This window comes from Aegilops tauschii, chromosome 7 (assembly GCF_002575655.3).
Source record: "Aegilops tauschii subsp. strangulata cultivar AL8/78 chromosome 7, Aet v6.0, whole genome shotgun sequence".
Taxonomy (NCBI): domain Eukaryota; kingdom Viridiplantae; phylum Streptophyta; class Magnoliopsida; order Poales; family Poaceae; genus Aegilops; species Aegilops tauschii.
Genome location: NC_053041.3, coordinates 647,215,959 through 647,236,748, shown reverse-complemented (window position 1 = coordinate 647,236,748; position 20,790 = coordinate 647,215,959). Strand labels below are relative to the sequence as shown.

General features: G+C 41.8%; 3 protein-coding genes and 1 pseudogene across 3 annotated transcripts; 2 read left to right on the top strand and 2 right to left on the bottom strand.

Moving 5' to 3' along the window:
* The first annotated feature begins 220 nt into the window (after positions 1–220).
* On the top strand, positions 221–2,110 carry LOC141027936 (DNA (cytosine-5)-methyltransferase 1-like; annotated as a pseudogene).
* LOC109732285 (DNA (cytosine-5)-methyltransferase 2-like) lies at positions 2,110–3,872 on the top strand. The gene is made up of 6 exons (XM_045231952.2): positions 2,110–2,439; positions 2,594–2,860; positions 2,940–2,983; positions 3,076–3,145; positions 3,255–3,358; positions 3,479–3,872. The coding sequence occupies exons 3-6, from the start codon at positions 2,955–2,957 to the stop codon at positions 3,660–3,662; spliced, it is 387 nt and encodes a 128-aa protein (XP_045087887.1). The 5' UTR covers positions 2,110–2,439; positions 2,594–2,860; positions 2,940–2,954; the 3' UTR covers positions 3,663–3,872.
* A 398-nt stretch (positions 3,873–4,270) lies between these two features.
* On the bottom strand, positions 4,271–5,733 carry LOC141027603 (protein argonaute 1D-like). The gene is made up of 7 exons (XM_073504686.1): positions 5,657–5,733; positions 5,293–5,356; positions 5,078–5,183; positions 4,908–4,981; positions 4,720–4,814; positions 4,590–4,621; positions 4,271–4,473 (listed from the first exon to the last, which is right to left on the bottom strand). Exons 1-7 carry the CDS (start codon positions 5,731–5,733, stop codon positions 4,271–4,273), a joined length of 651 nt encoding a protein of 216 aa, XP_073360787.1.
* Positions 5,734–16,032: 10,299 nt separating this feature from the next.
* Positions 16,033–17,944, bottom strand: LOC141027602 (protein argonaute 1D-like). The gene is made up of 9 exons (XM_073504685.1): positions 17,867–17,944; positions 17,602–17,724; positions 17,324–17,489; positions 17,119–17,282; positions 16,893–17,027; positions 16,623–16,765; positions 16,467–16,529; positions 16,255–16,318; positions 16,033–16,176 (listed from the first exon to the last, which is right to left on the bottom strand). The coding sequence occupies exons 1-9, from the start codon at positions 17,942–17,944 to the stop codon at positions 16,033–16,035; spliced, it is 1,080 nt and encodes a 359-aa protein (XP_073360786.1).
* Positions 17,945–20,790: the final 2,846 nt, after the last annotated feature.

Here is a 20,790-nt window from a genome sequence, read left to right as displayed (position 1 = left end):
TGGCAAAACTATAAGGGTGCATTGATATTGTTCATCATGATATTGATCTAATGAGTTTTTTTTGTGTGTGTGTGTGTAGATGTAGAAGATGATGGTGTATCAAGCAGCGAAACAACATCATATATTTCTTGGGATAATGTTGACACTCCCGATGGAAAAGCAGTGACTAAACTTGCGGTATCATCTAATGCACAAATAGAATCTACAACATTGTCCGATCTTTACTAGGGATGTGGCGCCATGTCAACTGGGTGTTACATGGGTGCTGCATTGACTGGCATAAATTTAAAGAATGTACGTTATGTGCTTCATATTTCTAGTAGATTTTAGCTGAATCTAAAGGCATTGTAATTGACAATCTTAAAGTTGTTGTCTCACGCAGAGATGGGCAGTGGATACAAACGAACATGTTTGTAGTGCTGTAGGGGATAACCACCCATGCACAAAGGTAGTGTTTTCCATCAACAAAGCTCCAATGAGTGACATCCTTCTTCCATCAACCAACATAATGGCTTAATTTCCCTCCAATTTTTCAAGTACGAAATGAGAAGGCCAAATATTTTCTTTCCCTTCTTCATCATTGGTATGAACTTTGTGAGAAATATGAAGTCCAGAAAAACAACGCAGTGTTGGGCTTTGATCAAGCTGAAACGATCGCAGATGACAAAGATGAATCTCTTCCACATGACATATTTGAGTTTGAGAAACTTTTAGACATATGTTAGGGTGATCCAACAAAGAATGATCAAGTACGCCTCTGGTTTAAGGTATCACATACTTTATTGTTTGACATTCTTATGGAAGGTTCTTATATATTTCAGAGTTGATATTATATACCTTCTTTGAACTATTCTACACTTGTTTCTTAGGACGTTAGCGTATACTTTTTTTCAAATATGTGATCTACTTATATAGGTGAGGTGGAAAGGATATGGACGTGCTGATGATACATGGGGGCCGATTGACGGCCTTTGATTAGTTCTTTTCCATTTCATTCTTTTTTTTCAATGATTCAATATTTCCTTATGCTTGTTAAAACTTTCAGTGTTTCTCCTGAGTCTATTATAGAATTTGTTGAGAGTGGATATAGGGAGGGTATTTTGCCATTACCTGTAAGTATACTACTCTTTTTTGCTCTTTCTTGTTCATTTTGTTGTGGTATCTACTTATGTGTATTTCTTATTTCGAAGGGCTTTTGGATGTTATCTGTGGGGGGCTCCTTGCCAAGGCATTAGTGGATTAAATAGGCACATAACACACAATGATCCACCGAAGGATGAATGCAACAAACAATTGGTTGTCTTTATGGATATTGTGGACTATCTGAGACCCAAATATGTTCTAATGGAAAATGTAGTAGATATACTGAAATTCACAGATGGTTTCCTTGGAAAGTATGCGCTAAGCCGCCTTGTTGCCATGAATTACAAAGCTAGGCTTGGGATGATGGTTGCCGGAAATTTTGGACCACCACAGTATAGGATGCGTGCATTTGTATCTGGGGAGCTCTTCCTTCAGTGGTGTGTCTCTTTTCTATCTTCTCTTTACCTTGTAACGCTACTAAATAATAATGTACATTTGGCAACACATGTACTTCCAAAATTCCCACTTCCCACCCATGACGTTGTTAAGGGAGGAGGAGTAGTGCCAAAAGCATTTTTGGTAAGAGATTATATGAATAACCACCACATTTTTGTAATTTTTTTACTATTATTTTGTCTTATTATAATATTATTCTTTTCAGCAATATGTCGTTGCATATGACAAAACAGAAGATAAGCACTTGAAGAAAGCTCTTGTCCTTCGAGATGCAATATCCGATTTACCGAAGGTTCATATCATAACAGTTTCCTCCCATGCTCATTTGTTCCTCCAATGTTGCTTGAGCCCATGGGGTTTTTATTTTTATGTGTTATATATCATTTTTCCACATGTAAAAAACAATCAACCTAATGATGTACTGGAGCATCGCAATAACCCCAAAACCGAATTCCAACGCTATATTCAGCTCAGTCGTAAAGGTAATCCACCCAAGTGCGGCCGATTGAGTGTGCAAATTTTATCAATAAGTATGTTTTTCTTTCTGTGAAATTATGTTTCGTTTGGTATGCCTTTTCTCTCAATATATGCAGACTTGTGTCCTTGTGTACCTATTTTAATCGTGTAGATGGGTTCAAATGATGTCACATGGATGTAGTTTCCACTACTTTAATTGCGTAAATGGATTCAAATCTTGTTTCCGTATGATTTCTTGGTTATATTCCTATTATGACTTGACTTGTCCCATTATGCGCTATTTTATTGTGTTATGCATTTGAAGAGATGAAGGACTACTCATTTGCTGATGCTGCTCCCGTGGAAGGCAAACTGTTTGATCATCAGCCGCTAAAACTAAACAAAGATGATTATGCAAGAGTGCGGCAGTTTCCTGTGAAAAAGGTAAGCTAAGATAGAGTAGTTGTATCCCCTTTTTGTTCGTTACAAGAAACCATATAGCATTGTCATCCTATTTACCTTTTGGCCTATCATGCAAGTAATTTCTTCGTAATTACTCTCCGCAAAAAAAAATATATTCACGTTTACTGCATTTCAGGGAGCCAACTTCCGTGATTTGGAGGGCGTCTGGGTCGGAGAGAACTGTTGAAATATATTGTCCAGCTCCCTTCATCAGTTCGGACTTTTGAATGAGTTAGCTGGAGCATGAATTCAATATGGTATCCAAGCCAAGAGGTCTTGAGTTCAAGACCCTGCCAACGCAAGTGTTGAAATATATTGCCCACCTCCCTCCATTAGTTCGGACTTTTGGGTCGAGTTTGTTCCAGATATTCCTTGTGCACTTCTGCCTTCCGGGAAGCCTTTGGTACTGAAATCTTCTGTGGAGTGGTTTATATTTTGTGATGTGTTAGTTAACCATGCTTGCTTCTGATGTACTTATGTAGGTGCCTGGCTATGCCATGAGTTTCATGGAAAGGAAGTCATCAAAGTAAGTAAGCCGATCGAATATCCTTTTTGTATTGTTTGTACAACGTCGACCATTCATCGATGATCTGATCCTTTTTTTTCTTTGAGTTGCAGACCATTCAGGCGCGTATGGTGGGACGAGATTGTTCCAACTGTTGTCACCAGAGCCGAGCCTCACAACCACGTACATAATGCAAACTTTAAAGAAACTGCTCACGTTTCTTGATTTCTGACTGCTGGTTGTTGCTTCCATTATCAATGATTGAGCATGCGTCGACGGGCATTCTTTGCAGGTCATCTTGCACTCGACGCAGGACCGGGTCCTGACCATCCGCGAGAATGCGAGGCTGCAAGGCTTCCCAGACTACTACAGGCTCTTTGGCACTATAGAGCAGAAGTAAGTTGGTTGGCTGCTATGTGTTTGCTCACACATAGACCATCTATCTCTGAACGTGTAACTGTATTTTCTTTCAGTGAAGCTGACTTGATTGTGTTGTGCTTGTTTTGTATCACCTAGATATACTCAGGTCGGCAATGCGGTTGCCGTCCCAGTCGCTCGATCCCTCGGGCGTGCTTACAAGGGTGAAATCGACGGAGACCGGCCCCTGTTCGAACTACCCGAGAGTTTCAGCCTTTTGGATCAAGCGTCTGCCACAAGATCGCCCGCAGGAGTAGGAATTCTCAGCGGCGAAGTAGAATGATTGTTTGACTGGTTATGTTGATTTGGGTCATAGTTATGCACACACTTGTGAAGAAAATTTTGCAACTTAGCTGAGCTGCATCTAAGAAGTGACTGGCACTGAAGATTGTTTTTGGAGTACTGCTTCTTTGTGTTGTTTTTCCACAAGGGTAGTTTCTAAAACTCTTCATACAGTCTTGGTATTGCTGAAGAAAAATATTAATACCCTAAATGGTGTAAGTTGCAAGTAAAAACCAAACCTAATCACATTTTGGTGAGGACCATGATTAATTTGGGCAAAAGTTAACCAAGCAGGCACATTCTGAATATCCAGATCAAATAATAACAGTAGTAATTCTGGAATAGATAGATCCACATGAATAGAAGGCAAATTAACACAGGCAAGTTCAGTGCAGCTTCCATGGCGCAGCCTCCTAGTCCTAGCACACATACAGTCTGAAGAAAACACACTAGAAAATAGAATAGAGTTCTCTAATGAGACCTGGTTCAGCATAGAGCCACAACAGGGCACATAGTTCTACTTAATTGTCAGTACAACAACACCTTCAGTGAACTGATCACCTAAGGTGCAGCCTTTTTATTAGAGCAGCAGTAGATTGTAGAGCATCATCAGCAGTAGAACATGACCTTCTTCACGCTGTCCTTGAGTGCAGGGAGGGGCCTGACGACCCCGGCGCCGGCGGCGCGGGTGCTGCGGGACGTCGACGAGCCGGACTTGCGCGCGCTCGAGATGGAGCCGCTGTCGGAGCTGTCCGGCTCCATGTAGAAGCGGGCGCGGAAGGCGGCCAGGTGAGCATAGTATGCTGGAGGGACTGCAATGCAGGGAAGCAAAAAACATGTCATGTTCAGTCAGAAAAGTTTTCAGTTCAAGACTTTCAGAATGTTGACAAACATTTAGGATGACAGAGATCTCAGAGTGCCAACTTACCGATAGACACCGAGCGCGTGCACCTCGCGTAACTGCAGAGGTCAGAGGAGATTGTAAGTTAGGAAGACAATGCTCATTGTTCATTGATCAAGAACATGATGAGAACCGGGCGAAGGACTGCGGAACTTACGTGTAGCAGAGGTTGTTGGTGAGGGTCTGCAGTCCATCAGCAATGAAGTTGTTCTCATCCCACAGGACATGGTAATGCGCGGGGCGGCTCGTGCCCTACCGTCAATAGAGATCATTTCAATCCTCACCTCAAACTCAAAAAGTCTAAATGATATATAGAAATATGCAAGCATGTCACATCTCATTTACCTTGATGCCGGCATGGCTGCACAGGAAGAAATCAAATTCTGTAGGGTGGCAGATCTTGGAGTCAATGACAGTGCCTGCAAACAAATGAAGCAAGGCAGATCAATTATGGAGACAAGATCAGATTATCAGAGAACTCAAGTGAAGGAATCATTGGCATGACTGTAACTCACCAGGAAGGATGTTGCCGCTCTTGTCGACGGTGCTTTGGTCATTGTGGTTGTGCGCAAACAGCCTGGTGTGGTGGCGCTTCCGGACCACGACGAACGTAACCAGCGGCTGGTAGTTTGCTTCCAGCGATGCGCATGCTTGAGAGAAAGATCAAAATAAGTTCAGAATGGAGAAGGTAATAAATCCTGAAAATAGGGGAAATTGTACTGTTTGTTACCTTTCTGATGGCATCAAGCTCATGCAGTAGAACTTGGTAGAACTGGCCTTCACTCACACCATCTCTGTGAAATGGCAACCACCTTTTAGTGTCAGCTCTCAAGTATATCACATGCTTATTTTTTCAAACAAGCTCCAGTGTAAACACCACATGTATTTTCCTCTAAAAACATTTACCAAAGTACTAGTGTAGAATTTATGCAAGGAACCTATAGAAAATAATACGTTCAGGCTTTTCTCCGGTTGTTCACTTAAAGGATATAAGAAGCTCCCTGCAAACATGTGCAGCACCAGGTGTGACTTGTGCTGAAAAGTATAAAGTCAAGGAAAGGAGATTGGAGAGGGTGAGGGAGTGAGGTGGATACCTGGCCATGCCACCATGGATGGTTCCTCTCTGAGGATCATGAGTGACACTGTACAGATCCTCTATTAATTCCTGCATGTGAGTCTGAGCAAAGACTAGGCCAGCATACTTAGTCACCTCAGGCCAAGTGTGGTTGAATTGACAATTCAACTGCTAATACAATTATTCTTTGGCTTCCCTTGTATCGAACCAATAAATTTGGCTAAAATACTACCCTCGAAGACTGTTGTGATCCTCTATACTTGTGGGTGGGTCATCACTAATGTATCCATAGAGTTTGTGCTCTTCTTGAAAGTTGCATCATCGAAGAACTCACTGAGTGTGTGCAAAGTTCAATCTTGGCAGTGAGAGGTGGGCTGTCATCAACTTCTTCTTTCATGAGGTTTCTTCTTCCTTGCACACTTGTTCATCTATGAAACTTTGTTCTTCGTGTTCCCTTTCTGTTTGCGGAAAGTTAGTTTGATATATATATATATATATATATATATATATATATATATATATATATATATATATATATATATATATATATTTAATATGTGCTCTCTTACCATTTCTTGCAACCATGCATCTAGGGGTGCTGCTGGCTCTCTTGTGCATCCTTTTCTTCATCCTTCCATAGATCCTGAAAAGGCTCATTTATTTCGAGGTGGCTAACCTCTCCAGAATAGTCATAACCAAAGAATTATCGTGAAAATTATCTCTGCAAGCACGGTAAATAGGATGCAATTTTCTAGAAGCACAACCGACCACCATATCATTTATCCATGCGTCTCCCATATAAAGTAAAGCTTCCTCTGAAGGAAATATGCCCTAGAGGCAATAATAAAGTTATTATTTTATATTTCCTTATTTCATGATAAATGTTTATTTTTCATGCTAGAATTGTATTAATCGGGAACTTGATACATGTGTGGATACATAGACAAAACACAGTGTCCCTAGTAAGCCTCAACTAGACTAGCTCATTAATCAAAGATGGTTAAGTTTCCTAACCATAGACATGTGTTGTCATTTGATGAATGGGATCACATCATTAGGAGAATGATGTGATGGACAAGACTCATCCGTTAGCTTAGCATATTGATCGTTCAGTTTATTGCTATCGCTTTCTTGATGTCAAATACATATTCCTTCGACTATGAAATTATGCATCTCCCGAATACCGGAGGAATACCTTGTGTGCTATCAAACATCACAACGTAACTGGGTCTTCATAAAGATGCTCTACATGTATCTCTGAAGGTGTTTGTTGGGTTGGCATAGATCAAGATTAGGATTTGTCACTCCGAGTATCGGAGAGGTATCTCTGGGCCCTCTCGGTAATACACATCATAAGAAGCCTTGCAAGCAAAGTGACTAATGAGTTAGTTGCAGAATGATGTATTACGGAACGGGTAAAGAGATTTGCCGGTAACGAGATTGAACTAGGTATGAAGATACCAACGATCGAATCACGGCCAAGTAACATACCGATAGACAAAGGGAATAACGTGTGTTGTCATAACGGTTCGACCGATAAAGATCTTCGTAGAATATGTGGGAGCCAATATGAGCATCCAGGTTCCGCTATTGGTTATTGACCGTAGAGGTGTCTCGATCATGTCTACATAGTTCTCGAACCCGTAGGGTCCGCACGCTTAACGTTCGATGACGATATAGTATTATATGAGTTATATGATTTGGTGGCCGAATGTTGTTCGGAGTCCCGGATGAGATCACGGACATGACGAGGAGTCTCGAAATTGTCGAGAGGTAAAGATTGATACTCCCTCCATTTTTGTATACAAGGCCACAAACTCATATTACAGGTACCAAGGTAGAAATTAATGTCTACTTAGCCAATGTTGCAAGCTAGTCTTTTCTCCTCGCTTGACGTGTTAATTAATGTGTATTTTTCTCTTTAACACACAACAATACAACCCTCTCACTCCTTATTGGTTGATTAATGTGGTACACAAAAACCAATCTTCTCACCCCCACATGCATGCAAGGGGTATTAATGTTCTCGGTTGCTAGTACGAGGCAAACCTCATCAATTTTACCTCGATTGATGTTAGTGGCCTTGTATAGATGCAAATTGTAGTTTTCATAGTGGCCTTGTATACAAAAATGGAGGGAGTATATAGGACGATGGTATTCGGACACCGGAATGGTTTCGGAGTGCACCGGGTACTTATCGGGTCACCGGGAGGGGTTCCGGGTACCCCCCGTCAATATGTATGGGCTTAACGGGCCAAGGAGGGGACATACCAGCCCACAAGGAGCTAGTGCGCCCATGCCCTGGCCAGCCGGCCCTAGGGGAAGGAAAGGGGAAGGGGCGGCCCCTCCTGCCTTTCCTCCTCAAGGGAGAAAGGGGAGGGGGGCGCCTCCCTCCCCTGCCTTTCCCCCACACACATAAATGGCAGGGAGGGGGCGCGGCTTGGGAGGAAGCCCGAGTAGGATTCCTCCTACTTGGGGCGCACCTAGGGCTGCTCCTCCCTCCCTCCCACCTATATATACATGGGGGGCGCCACACATAACACACCAGACAATTGCCTAGCCGTGTGCAGCGCCCCCCTCCACAATTTACTTCCCCGGTCATATTTTCGTAGTTCTTAGGTGAAGCCATGCAGAGATCACTTCACCATCACCGTCACCACGCCGTCGCACTGACGGAACTCATCTACTACCTCGATGTCTTGCGGGTTCAAGAAGGCGAGGGACGTCACCGAGCTAAAAGTGTGCAGAACTCGGAGGTGACATATGTTCAGTACTCGATCGGTGGATCGTGAAGAAAGTTCGAGCATCAAGCGCGTTGTGAAACGCTTCCGCTTACGGTCTACGAGGGTACGTAGACACACTCTCCCCCTTCGTTTCTATGCATCTACTAGATAGATCTTGCGTGAACGTAGGAAATTTTTTGAAATTGCATGCTAGGTTACCCAACATCCTCGACACTGTAATAAAATACTAATTGAAGAACTTCAATACTAGCATTGCATTTATCACTCCTATTATAACTTGCTAGTATGGGATCAACATTGTACTTACATTGATAAGCGGAGTGCCCTTCTACAATCCTTGCACATTTTAAAGTACTGATCGCATGTAATTGGTGCCCATTCGTTTAGTAGTGCTATTCGTTCTTTTATAGGTTTTAGATTTTCCTGATAAGACATGATAAGAAGATTTTTGTAACAAATAAAGTGAACTAAATGTGAATGGTAAAGTAATAGCCAATATCTATACTCCTCCTCAACGAGGCTAGTAAAAGCTTGATGGCCTGCAAGTGCACAGAGCAATGTAGCAATTTCTTGATAAGTAAGGTTTGTCAATTCCACAAGGAGCAAATAGGATGGTACCACAATCCCGGTAGCTATGTTATCATGTAACACAAGTATGCTAACACCCAAAATGGAGTTTGGAAATAGCTCACTTAACTAAGTTGCTAGGGAGATGAGAAAGGAGGAATTAAACTAAACTAGAGAGAAGGAAAAATAAATACTAAACTAAATAGAGGAATTAAACTAAGAGAAGTATGTGATGTTTTAGATGAGAAGACTGGCACGTACCTATGTGCCTCTTTCTGCTCCGATACGGAATGGATTTCAACTTTATGACTATGCCATTGTGGCCAAGTCAGTACCTGCATTATAGGATATGGTGGTCTACTTCTATTGGGCGGTCCCTCACATAACATTATCTCTCAAGATGTGTTAGGTTGAGATAACTCATTCGTGCTACTTCTTGTCACATACCTGTGGATACTAGCAAAGATATTAAGGTCCTCGAGGTCATGAGGACCGTACGAAATCATTGAGTTCTATGGACAACCGTGGTCCTAGAATAATCGTGTTCCCCTTAATATGTTTGCGCCTGACACATCGCAGGTCTGCCGGTTTCCACAACCATCTATATACTTCATGTGTGGCCTAGTGAGTTGGATGTCTCCAACTACGCCAATGGATAGGGCATCTCCCATCACTAAATTACCGAAGGTAAATAAGCAACACACAGTAACACGCATAATTAGACAACATATATCAAATAAGCACTTATAAATCGACCGACCCATAGCTAACAATTACTCAAATTATATCACATATAAGGGGGTTCATGAGTTGTTACAACCCATCACGGAGACCATGATGAAGGAGAAAGAAGGGATGGTGATGGTGGTGGTGGCGCAGAAGATGATGGTGATGATGGCAGCATGGCGGCGACCAATGGCCGCGCCCCACCGGGGCGGCTCCCTTATGGTCCCCTTCAAGGTTGCAACAATGGTGTTCTTGATGTGGATGGTGGTTGGACTTGGAGATGAGATGCTGAATGACGAACCCTGGAGGCATCTTGGGTTGAAGATGAATATAGAATAGCTTTTCCAAAGCCTCCTCCCTTCATGTGGCATTCCCCCTTTGATTCAATGGCTCTAGATGAGCCCGATCCTCTCCCAAATCATCCCGTCACAAGAGGCCACTTTCAGTGTTGTCTGGACTCCATAATAGCGTCCATACAACCAGCCATGGTTACATGGAACATCGTCTTTTGTTCTGCCTTTCTTTGATAAACCAACCACCAATTCTTCATACACACTCGGAATTTGACATTCTTCGACTCGTTGGATTCATATGAACAACACTGATCCATGTCTGATTGTAGATCTTTATTTGGAGCACTTTTATAAAATGAAATGGCTAAGTCAGGGTCCTGGGTGTCCACCATTTGAACTTCTTTTATCGTGCTAACTTCTTGGGAAGTCCGTCTCACCTACAAGACACACAAAGACAAAAAACTAATAAAAACTAACTAAGAATAAAATGCAACTCTTGTGGTGAAAAGGATAAAAGCTGGAAATCATGCACATGGACATATAATTGACTCAATGGGACATGATATAAAATGATATACAGAGATAATGTGCAACAAATGAGCTCTAGAGATGCATAAAATATGGAGCCATCAGGAGGTGAGTGGGAGAACATCGTGCTCGATCTTCCAAGTCCCACCCCCTATAGCTTGCTTGATTCTCTGGTCCAGTGGCCCTAGGTACTGAAGAGGGGTGATATAGAACCAGGCCATGCTGTTGTCGGCCGCAGTGGACGCGTGATCTGGGGCCGTGAGATCCGCTAGCCGGTGATCATATAAATCGCCCGCTCGGATCCAAGACAGGACAACATCTGTGTCACCATCGATACATGCATAGATGTTCGATGATCAATAGGTCCACGACATCGAGAATAGTGTCGATCATGTCGGGGGTTGCAGAGAATGCCATGGGTGGGCGAAGCTTCCAATGACTAGCGCTAGTGTTCTGATGCGATTTCTCTCTATTGCTAATTTGAGATGGCCATTGCGAGGAAGGGAACGTTGGATTTGGGGTGCATAATGTGGCCTATGGAGTTTCCTTTTCATGCCGAGTTGGAGTCGATTTCGTGGCCACAATCAAAATAAATATAAATATTTACACTAAACTTTAGTACTTATGTAAAAACAGTTGTTTTGTGAAATCAAAATCATAGTCAATTTATTGTATTTTTTCTAACCAAAATTACCTTTTTAACATGCTAGACCTTAAAAATAATTAAACCAAATCCACTTAAAAGATTGAAAATAATAAATTAAAAAAGTGTATATTTCTCGAATTAATTTGTGACTATTACATGGATATGGCATATAAGTTTTTGAGTGTATTCTTAGCGACACACTTTTTATTTTCGGTCTGCAGTCTTATTATAGGTCTATGTAATTTATGGTATACAAAATATCTTGATAGTGGTCTTGATAACGGTATTTAGAGACTTTTGTTAGCTTTTATTAAAGTAAGCTGTGAGGCTTTTGTCTTGGAATACATAGTCAAAATAAAAATAAAAATAAATAGAAACAACTAGATTACACAAGATGTTTAGGAGGAGCTTTTTACTTAACCATTGACATACTAGTTTATCATTTTTGGTCAAATGTGTGTGGCATATAATAGTGGGTTAGGTAATCTACTAGAAGGATTGGGCGCGCTTTGCTGCGCTATTGGTGTTGTTAGGTTTCTAAAAAACATTACTCACTATGTTTCAAAATATAAGGTGTATTACTTTTTGAAAAGTCAAACCTTTTAAGTTTCATCAAATTTGTAGAGAAATATATCAAAACTTATATACTAGTCGTCAACCTGTGCATTCGCACGGGCCGGTTATCTAATATTTCTTTTCAATCTGCATTACGATCAAAAAACATTTTCTGAAATGAACCTCTATACCTCACAGTTTTGTGAAGGATATACTTTCAGAAACACAAAGATTTATATAGAAGGAATGCATATAAGTTAGATTAAATCATCATGTAGTGCCACCATACTAATATGTTTTTTTGATAAGATAGTGTCACATTATTTAATCAAAGTTACTACATGAATATGCAATCATGTGGGAACAAGTACCCTCTATATATTTGTTGGCCTAATTTGGGGACGTGTAGAGCCGCCTAATACACTATTCATTTTTTCATGCATAGGGTGCGGCCTTTTATGCATGTACTATTTAAAATATTTTTTAGAATCATTTAAAATATGCTAAAACAACACAAATCCCAGATTGTGGTCCAATTCCGTTTCCATTTCAATATTTGTCATGTATGCTAAGATATCTTAAATGATGTATAATGTAATTTTAAGTCTTGAACTATAGAGCAGTAGAGTTCGCATGTGACATCCTGTAATCAATGGTTGGCATATAAAATATGCGGGTAAACTTCTCCAAAACTTTGACAGTTTATATATAGAAAAGTTCTCAAATGTTCAAGTGAATTGTAAAATTTTCATTGCAAATAGCTTTGTCATATCATAACTTTAGAATGATTTGTGAACATGATTTTCAGTTAAAACATCAAAGTAAAATGTTGTTGATTGTGCCTATGTAAGTCAAAAAAGTTTATAAGTACTACTTAAAAGATATTATTTTTAGCCCGTAGTTACTAATTGGTCTTTCGTCAAAATTCTCCTCAAACATCTCCTCAAACAGTATAGAGTTTACAAATTGATATACACATATATTTCCTTCAAAACTATTTAATATATCTTGGTGTTTCAAAATAAGAAGAAATAATTTGATCTAGATATCGGACTAAAGAGTAATTTATAAGACAGCTAAAGAGTATGCAAAAGAGCAGAAGATATATACTTCGATGAAAATTTAGAGTGACAAGATGAATGACCACTAAAAACTAAATAAAATAAACTATGATGATCAAGCATTAGCAGCGGTGTTGGCCTTTCATAGCATAAATAAAATAAGACAAATTGGAGCCTGTTAGAAGTAGTCAAAAGACGATTTACATGATTGAGAAACCGTATAGACTCCATAAACCAATGGATTCCCTCGAAACAATAATAAATCATTAGAGGATGACCGTGAAATAATATGATAGTTTCATTTATTGTGAACTGTACGTGTGCAATTTAAAAGCAACATCATCATAGTGCCTTTGAAGTTTCCAAAAAAAAATCTGTTTTCGTGCAAAAGATTCCGTCGAGCAAAGAGAAACGGGAGGTATTTAGAGATATCAGAATCAGTAGCATACAATGGTAAAGTTAATAGGAACATTGTGTGCTACCTAAAATAAAATATTGGCATATATCGAATGATCTCCTCACTCACATCTGAGAAAAAAAGGAAATGCAACCAATGTGATTTTTGAATGATTTTTTTAAGAAAGCTTACTGGGGCACACAGGAGTGGAAGTTGGTTAAGAATGGTATGGTCACAACATTACAGTGCTACATCGATTTTCCTACACTGAACAGGAGCCTGCAGCGGCAACAAGTTTATGCATACCATTTCAAACTGGTGAAATTGATGAATCCACCTTACAATAATATCTATATCAACTATATTATTCCCCAAGAAAATAAGAAATGCATAAGAATGTATTAACATGATTCATGTGATGTAAGATCAAAAGCAAGGAGGGAACCAAGTGTTGGTTAAGGAACTATGTGTGGGCTATTGCCATGGAAACAAAACTATAAGTTCCCCATGTCCCAGTTCAGAAATTAATAGTGGTACTAACAAAAACATATCAATACATAATTGAGTTTAGAATCATCTCCTAGGGAAGTGGCAGTTAGTCAATACACATCCATATGAAACATCACCGAGGGGAACCGTGCATTTTACATGCATAGTAGGCAAAAGAAAATAATTAAAACTATTTACAGACGATATATATGCATGCACTCAAGTCTAGAAGCAAATAAATCAGAAGAAGTAATGAAAACATTTTTTTACTAATAATATCAAAAGACTAACACAAAATAACCTCCGGTTGGCCGGGCACTCCATGGTCGAGTTATCGATTATATTGACACTGATCACAATAAACTTCTAATTTCAAAATCTAACCGCCATTAATAAAGCATGCAAAAACCTTTAGCAATAAAATCAGTCATTATTAATTTGTGTTAAAGGTTTTTGCATATTTGTTGTACTTTGGAAGGTTTTTGCATATGTAAAATCAGTCATAGACAGAGGCCATTAATACTTTTATGACTATGTGCTACTTCGAGACTTTTTTAATAAGATGGCGGTATGCATCATTATGATGCAGAGGCCGGGGGTACGCCTCCATTTCCAAAAAAAGACAGAGGTCACATAAACCCGTAAATGATAGAAAAATATATGCATATACGTATTTATCGACAACTAAAATGTGATTGATTAAGTTGAAGTCCGGATGCAATACATATACATGCCTTTCCTCTCTTTGTTTTTTGCATGGTCTTTCTCGACAACTCCTCTAAGTGGTAACCAAAGATAAAAACCTGAGTTCTCTCTGGTTGTACGTGTAGACTAAACACACGTAAAGGCTAGTTTGACCGAACCAAGCACCACTGACTCTATGGCGATTAAAATTGTGTCCTTTTGTGGATGTATTTTCTGGAGCGGATCAAAGGGATTAGCATCATATATATGTAGTGTCTCCCTGAGTAATCGATCGAGCAGCCTGTTCTTATGTACATGCCTGAATTCGGACATATATATTTATCTCTTCGCAATACCAATCAGCTGAGAAGTAATCGAGCCTCCCTCATATTTCTGTATCGCCGAAAAGCACCAGCTGGCTGCATCGTTGAGGTTGGGCCTGCTCCAACATTGGATTACGGAATTGGTACTAGGCAACATTGGTAACCGGCAACCAAATTGGCAAATATTATCGAGCTTGCGGCACGCATGGATGCATGTTCAGTTTTATGGCTACACAACAACTCTGAGTGGAAACAAAGATTGGAAGAGGCCGTGGAGTAATAGATAGATTCAGTTAGGACTTTCTCTCTCAAAATAGAGGTGGAGTTATAGATAGATTGAGTTAAGAGGTTTTTTGCTTCTAATTTTCTGGACGTGAAACATTATGGGCCTTTGGAGCTTTTTTTCTGAGGATATCATTGGTTAATGCGGTTTGGGGTGTCTGGCTGTAGATGCTCTCTGGGATAGAGTAGTTTTATCCCCTTTTTTGTTCGCTACCAGAAACCATATAGCAGTGTCATCCTATTTACCTTTTGCCCTATCATGCAACTAATTTCTTCGCAATTACTCCCCGCAAAAAGAAAAAGAAAAACTTCACGATTACTGCATTTCAGGGGGAATAGATAGAACAAATAGAATGTCCATCGACCCATGCTCAATCATTGATAACGGAAGCGACCACCAGCAAGGCTTCAAGGCTTCCCAGACTACTACAGGCTCTTTGGCACTATAAAGCAGAAGTAGTTGGTCAGGTGCTTTGTGTATGCTAACACAGAGACCATCTACTCCCTCCGTTTCAAAATAGATGACTCAACTTTGTACTAACTTTACTAAAGTTAGTACAAAGTTGAGTCATCTATTTTGGAACGGAGGGAGTATCTCTGAGCATGTAACTGTATTTTCTTTCCATGAAGCTGACTTCATTGTGTTGCGCTTGCTTTGTACTGTATCACCTAGATATACCCAGGACGGCAATGCGGTTGCCATCCCGGTCGCTCGAGCCGTCGGATGCTCCCTCGGGCGTGCTTGCAAGGGTGAAATCGGCGGCCCATGTTCGAACTACCCGAGAGTTTCAGCGTTTTAGATCAAGCGTCTGCCACAAGATCGTCCGCAGGAGTAGAATGATTGTTTGACTGGTTATGTTGATTTGGGTCATAGTTATGCACACACTTGTGAAGAAAATTTTGTAACTTAACTGAGCTGCATCTAAGAAGTGACTGGTACTGAAGATTGTTTTTGGAGTTCTGCTTTCCTTGTGTTGTTTTTCCACAAGGGTAGTTTCCAAAACTCTTCATACACTCTTGGTATTGCTGAAGAAAAATATTTAATATCCTAAATGGTGGCAGTTGCAAGTAAAAACCAAATCTAATCACATTTTGGTGATTCATGTGGATGTTGCCGGCTTGCCGCTCTTGTCGACGGTGCTTTGGTCATTGTGGTTGTGCGCAAACAGCCTGGTGTGGTGGCGCTTCTGGACCACCACGAACGTAACCAGCGGCTGGTAGTTCGCCTCCAGCGATGCGCATGCCTGAGAGAAAGATCAGATAAGATGAGAATGGAGAAGGTAACAATCCTGAAAAACAGGGGAAATTGTACTGTTTGTTACCTTTCTGATGGCGTCAAGCTCATGCAGTAGAACTTGGTAGAACTGGCCTTCACTCACACCATCTCTGTAAAATGGCAACCACCTTTTAGTGTCAGCTCTCAAGTAGATCACAAGCTACTTTTTCAAACAAACTCCAGTGTAAACACCACAGGTATTTTCCTCTAAAAACATTTCTCAAAGCACTAGAGTAGAATTTCTGTAAGGGAGCATACCTATAGAAAATAATACGCTCAGGCTTTTCTCCGGTTGTTCTCTTAAAGGATATAAGAAGCTCCCTGCAAACATGTGCATCACAGTGTGTGACTTGTGCCGAAAAGTATAAAGACAAGGAAAGGAGATTGGAGAGGGTGAGGGACTGAGGTGGATACCTAACCATGCCACCATGGATGGTTCCTCTCTGAGGATCATGAGTGACATTGTACAGATCCTCTATTAATTCCTGCCTGTGAGTCTGAGCAGAGACTAGGCCAGCATACTTGGTCACCTCAGGCCAATCCTGGGAGGCCACAACCTGCAGGGCAAGGCAACATGACAGAAATATAAGGTTAATGTTTTTCTTTCAGCAAATATGCCGATCGATCGATGTAGATAAGAACAGAACAGTCACTGAACATGGAGTAAGAGATTGTACAACTTACTGCAGCAATGGAAGGGCTGCTGTCTTCACCAGGATGAGGATGGGTGACATCTGCGCCGAATATGATCGTCGGCTTGTCGGTAACCAAAGGAATGCGCCTTGTCAACGCATCAGCCACAGTGTTCCTTCCCCCAACCTTCATCAAGAACAAAAGGTCGCGTTACACTCGACAACAGGAGAAAATGCACAAAAAAGCAACAAGAGGCAGGGTTGCTCTGAACACCAACCTTGACATTTATCTTGAGAGAAAGGTTTGCCAGGATTTGCTTGTTCATCTTGAACACTTGCTTTGTCAAACAGCACTGGGAAATTAGCCCAAGGTCGATCTCGCAGACACGCTTCAGGTCACCTGATATCGTCACGGTGTGAGCATTTTGGCCAAACCTAGTCCCTAACAGTTGCAGAAATAGACATAGCCGGAAATCTAGTTACCATAAAGTGATCCATTGTTATCAGGGAGAATTCCGATAAGCAACTCGATTTCCTTGCGCTGCGGTCCAAGTGCGGTCATCGCATCATGGAACCTGGCTTTCAAACCTCGCTCCACTTGATCAGGGCGCACGTATATAACCGGAAGAACAGGCTCCAAAGCAAAGTCCTATAAATGACAGTAAGTACTACTGTTACTGTTGTAAACAACAAGTACAGAGAAACAATAGCATGTACAATGTGCAAAAAAGTGTATCTTGAAGCACTTCAGGGATACTTGCCATTCCTGAGGCTTGGCACATGCGAGCGAGTTCACGGCAGAATCCAGTAATCATACTCTCTTGCACATTTCGAGCGAAGCTGAAACACAGCCAGCTCTTGACTCTAGCACCATTGACCATTTTCTGCATAAGGAAAAAAATTGAAAATGAACTGTAAGGGTTGAGATAAAGCACACAAAGGCCATATAATTCATGTAGATAACAATTTGGCCAAGACTGTGGCGTTAATACGGCTGTTTGATTTGATGGATTATTATTTTGTTACCATGTTCATCATATTCCACTGGCCAACTCTAGGCAAGCCATCCTTCTCTCTACCAGTAGAAACAACAAGGGAAGCCATTGTACCAAACATTCAGAAAACAGGCGAAGTTACAGAAACTTATGCAGTATGTCCAGCTCTCATGGACCATCCATTCATAAAACAGGATCACTAGCACAGAAAGAGCTAAGGGCACAAGACAAAGAACTTCAAAAGACATTGTCTCAGCATAATTGAGGTACTTTCACCTACCCGAGGAGCAGGTAAATCCGTGCCTCGACCGATGCTCAGCGCTCGCTGATCTTAATACCAAATTCTTTTGCATACGGATCATCGTGCTAAGAGTTGTGATTCACCATCTGTAGACACGCATCAAAAAAAAGGTTATGTTCTGCATAATCATGTGAAGTCCCAACCTCTCCCCGAGGCTCTCTCCCCGACCTCTCTCCCCCGAGGCGGCGGCGCCGCACCGCCCCCGAGGAGTCCCGGTCCACACCGCCCTCAGCACTCCCCCTCCATCGCCTCCCACTACCGCCGCCGTCGCTGAGGACGCCGCGGGGCGAAGCCCCTGTGGTGAGGCGGCGGCGGCCCAGTCCTCCGCTGGCGGTAACGCGTGGGGCAGCGGCGTCCATCTCCCTCCTCCTCCAACGGCACTGCGCAGCGGGTTGGCAGTGGCCAGGAGATCTCCGGCGGTCGTTTGGCGGATGAGATTTTGGCTGCGATGAGATCTGATCTGGGCCCGAGGGGTTTAGATCGAGATCCACTGCGGCTGCGCCTCGTCTCGACAATGGCAAGAGGAGATCCCCCCTGGGTACTCTTCGCGGCACGAGGACGTCCGGGTCTCTTGGCCCAGGCATGGTGGTGGTGGCTGCCTTCTGCACCGAAGGCAGTTGGCCAGGCTGGTAGTGATGGATCTTGGATCCCACTACTAGCACCGGCGGCGAGTTAGGGAGACATAGTCGCTGGTGAAATCCGAGCCGACTCCTGTCATGGCGGGCGATGGCGGCGTCTACGTCGTTACCTTGATGAAGGCATCATCAAGCAACTATCGTCAACCTGCTCGTGCCGCTCCGGGAGAAATCCCACGATCACCGGATCGAACGATGACGGCGCTGCGGTGTCGTGTTCCTTATTGGGGGCATCGTTTGTGGAGCGGCGCCAGATGGAAGAGGCGTGAGGTGGTGTGGCGTGCCTTCTCTCGCGTCGACGACGGCGGGTCTCGGCGGCATGGAGCAGCGGGGTCTCGCCGGTGGGCATGTGAGGATGGACGAGCGCAGGATGATGGCGTTGTCTGGCGTCGTGGTGGCGTCGACAGCAGCTAGACCGGGCAAGGTAGATGCAGCAGTACATCACTGAAGATGGATTGGTGGCAGGTGGCTGTGGCGGCCTCATACCCGGCAGGCGTCCTGATTGAGGAGTGCGCCGGACTGGTGGGTGCCCCATACCCGGCAGGCGTCCTGGTTGGGACCTCAGGTCTTAGATGTTAGGTTTGGCTGCGAGGTCTGTTTGGTATTAGGCCCAGACTATCAACATCTCTACATCAACTGGATAGGAGTAGCGACATATGTTGCCTAGACGGTGGCTTTAGTCTTACTGTTGTATGACTTTGTAAGGTCTTGTGTGAATAATTAATAAAGTGGTTGCATGCATCGTCCAGATGCAGAGGCCGGAGGTCCTCCTCCTTTTCTAAAAAAAAAGTGAAGTCCCAACAACTAGCAGGGTGACCCGCGCATTTGCGCGGCTAGATTTAATATATGTTTCTAAGTTTATATTTAATATGTTTGGAATTTGAGACGTCGGTATATATATAACTTCCATAGAAACCAATTGGTAAAAATACAGCATGTTAAACCCTATTCAGAATTGTTTCCATCGTCCAACTATTGTTCCTTTCAATTAATAAATATCATTTGACTTTAGTAGAAATATATCTATTGGTTTTAATCTATTAGGAACCAATGGTATTAAGTGTCGTATAGGTTAGAAGTAATTAAATTTCCTCAAACTTAAATGTTAGTTACCAAAAATAGTTTCCTTATCATTGTTGTTCCGATTACTGCAACTGCATGCCTCTAAATGCTTTCCAGTCCTTAGGAAATGTAACTATATCTTAATATTCATCATGATGGGTAAAAAAGTTCTTCCTTTACCAAGACCGATCTATACAACAGAAACCAGTGTTAATTTTACTTTTAATTTCCTTCCACATTTGAAAATTTCAGCATGTTTCGACTTCCTTAAAGTTTTATGGAAACACATCCACTTGCCATATATATTTCGAGACAATATCAAGTGAAAACCACATCTTCAGTGGAAGCTTGGAAACCTAAGTGCAGGCCGTTGGATCCAGTATGTATGGACTAGATCCGTACAGAACTGCTACGTGCTATTTGCAATAAAACGCCTGCTGTCAGCGTTGATATTTTGCACATAGCCCCTCAATGCTATGCTAGCAGAATTAGATGCCTGTCCAACAATACTCTGCCCAACAAAGAAAAGTATGCACAGGAATGAATACATGATACTGCAAACAGAACAGTTGCAGTTCTATTAAAATCTTGGCCGTCCAAATATGTAGGCATGTTTGAGTCAAAGGCAGCAAAAAGAATCATCAAAAGACACATCTTGTGCATTCAAATATGCAGGCACGTTTGAACAGGATTTTTTTTTTCTTTTGACATCACGTTTGAACAGGACACATGCACGTTTTAACAGGACTTTTCAGTCTCTACTAGCCCAATTAGTTGAACGGGATGGCTAAGCCTCCATCGGGATTATTCTGTACCGAGGTACAGCCGTACAGGATAGTTGTGGGGTTCTATTTGCAATTTGTACAGTTTTTCATCCAACAACACACATTCTCTATCCAACGGCCCAAGATGAAGTTTCCATGTTTTCACTGAATGTATGGTTTCCACTAAATATGT

Coding starts and splice junctions, on each gene's coding strand:
- LOC141027603 (XM_073504686.1), bottom strand. CDS start 5,733: ATGCAGGAATTAATAGAGGATCTGTACAGTGTCACTCATGATCCTCAG. Junction 5,184..5,292: donor AGCTTGATGCCATCAGAAAG/GTAACAAACAGT, acceptor GCAAACTACCAG/CCGCTGGTTACGTTCGTCGT. Junction 4,474..4,589: donor CACGCGCTCGGTGTCTATCG/GTAAGTTGGCAC, acceptor CCTGCATTGCAG/TCCCTCCAGCATACTATGCT.
- LOC109732285 (XM_045231952.2), top strand. CDS start 2,955: ATGAGTTTCATGGAAAGGAAGTCATCAAA. Junction 2,984..3,075: donor ATGGAAAGGAAGTCATCAAA/GTAAGTAAGCCG, acceptor TTTGAGTTGCAG/ACCATTCAGGCGCGTATGGT. Junction 3,146..3,254: donor GAGCCGAGCCTCACAACCAC/GTACATAATGCA, acceptor CATTCTTTGCAG/GTCATCTTGCACTCGACGCA.
- LOC141027602 (XM_073504685.1), bottom strand. CDS start 17,944: ATGGCTTCCCTTGTTGTTTCTACTGGTAGAGAGAAGGATGGCTTGCCT. Junction 16,530..16,622: donor ATCCATGGTGGCATGGTTAG/GTATCCACCTCA, acceptor ACATGTTTGCAG/GGAGCTTCTTATATCCTTTA. Junction 16,177..16,254: donor AGCTTGACGCCATCAGAAAG/GTAACAAACAGT, acceptor TCTTTCTCTCAG/GCATGCGCATCGCTGGAGGC.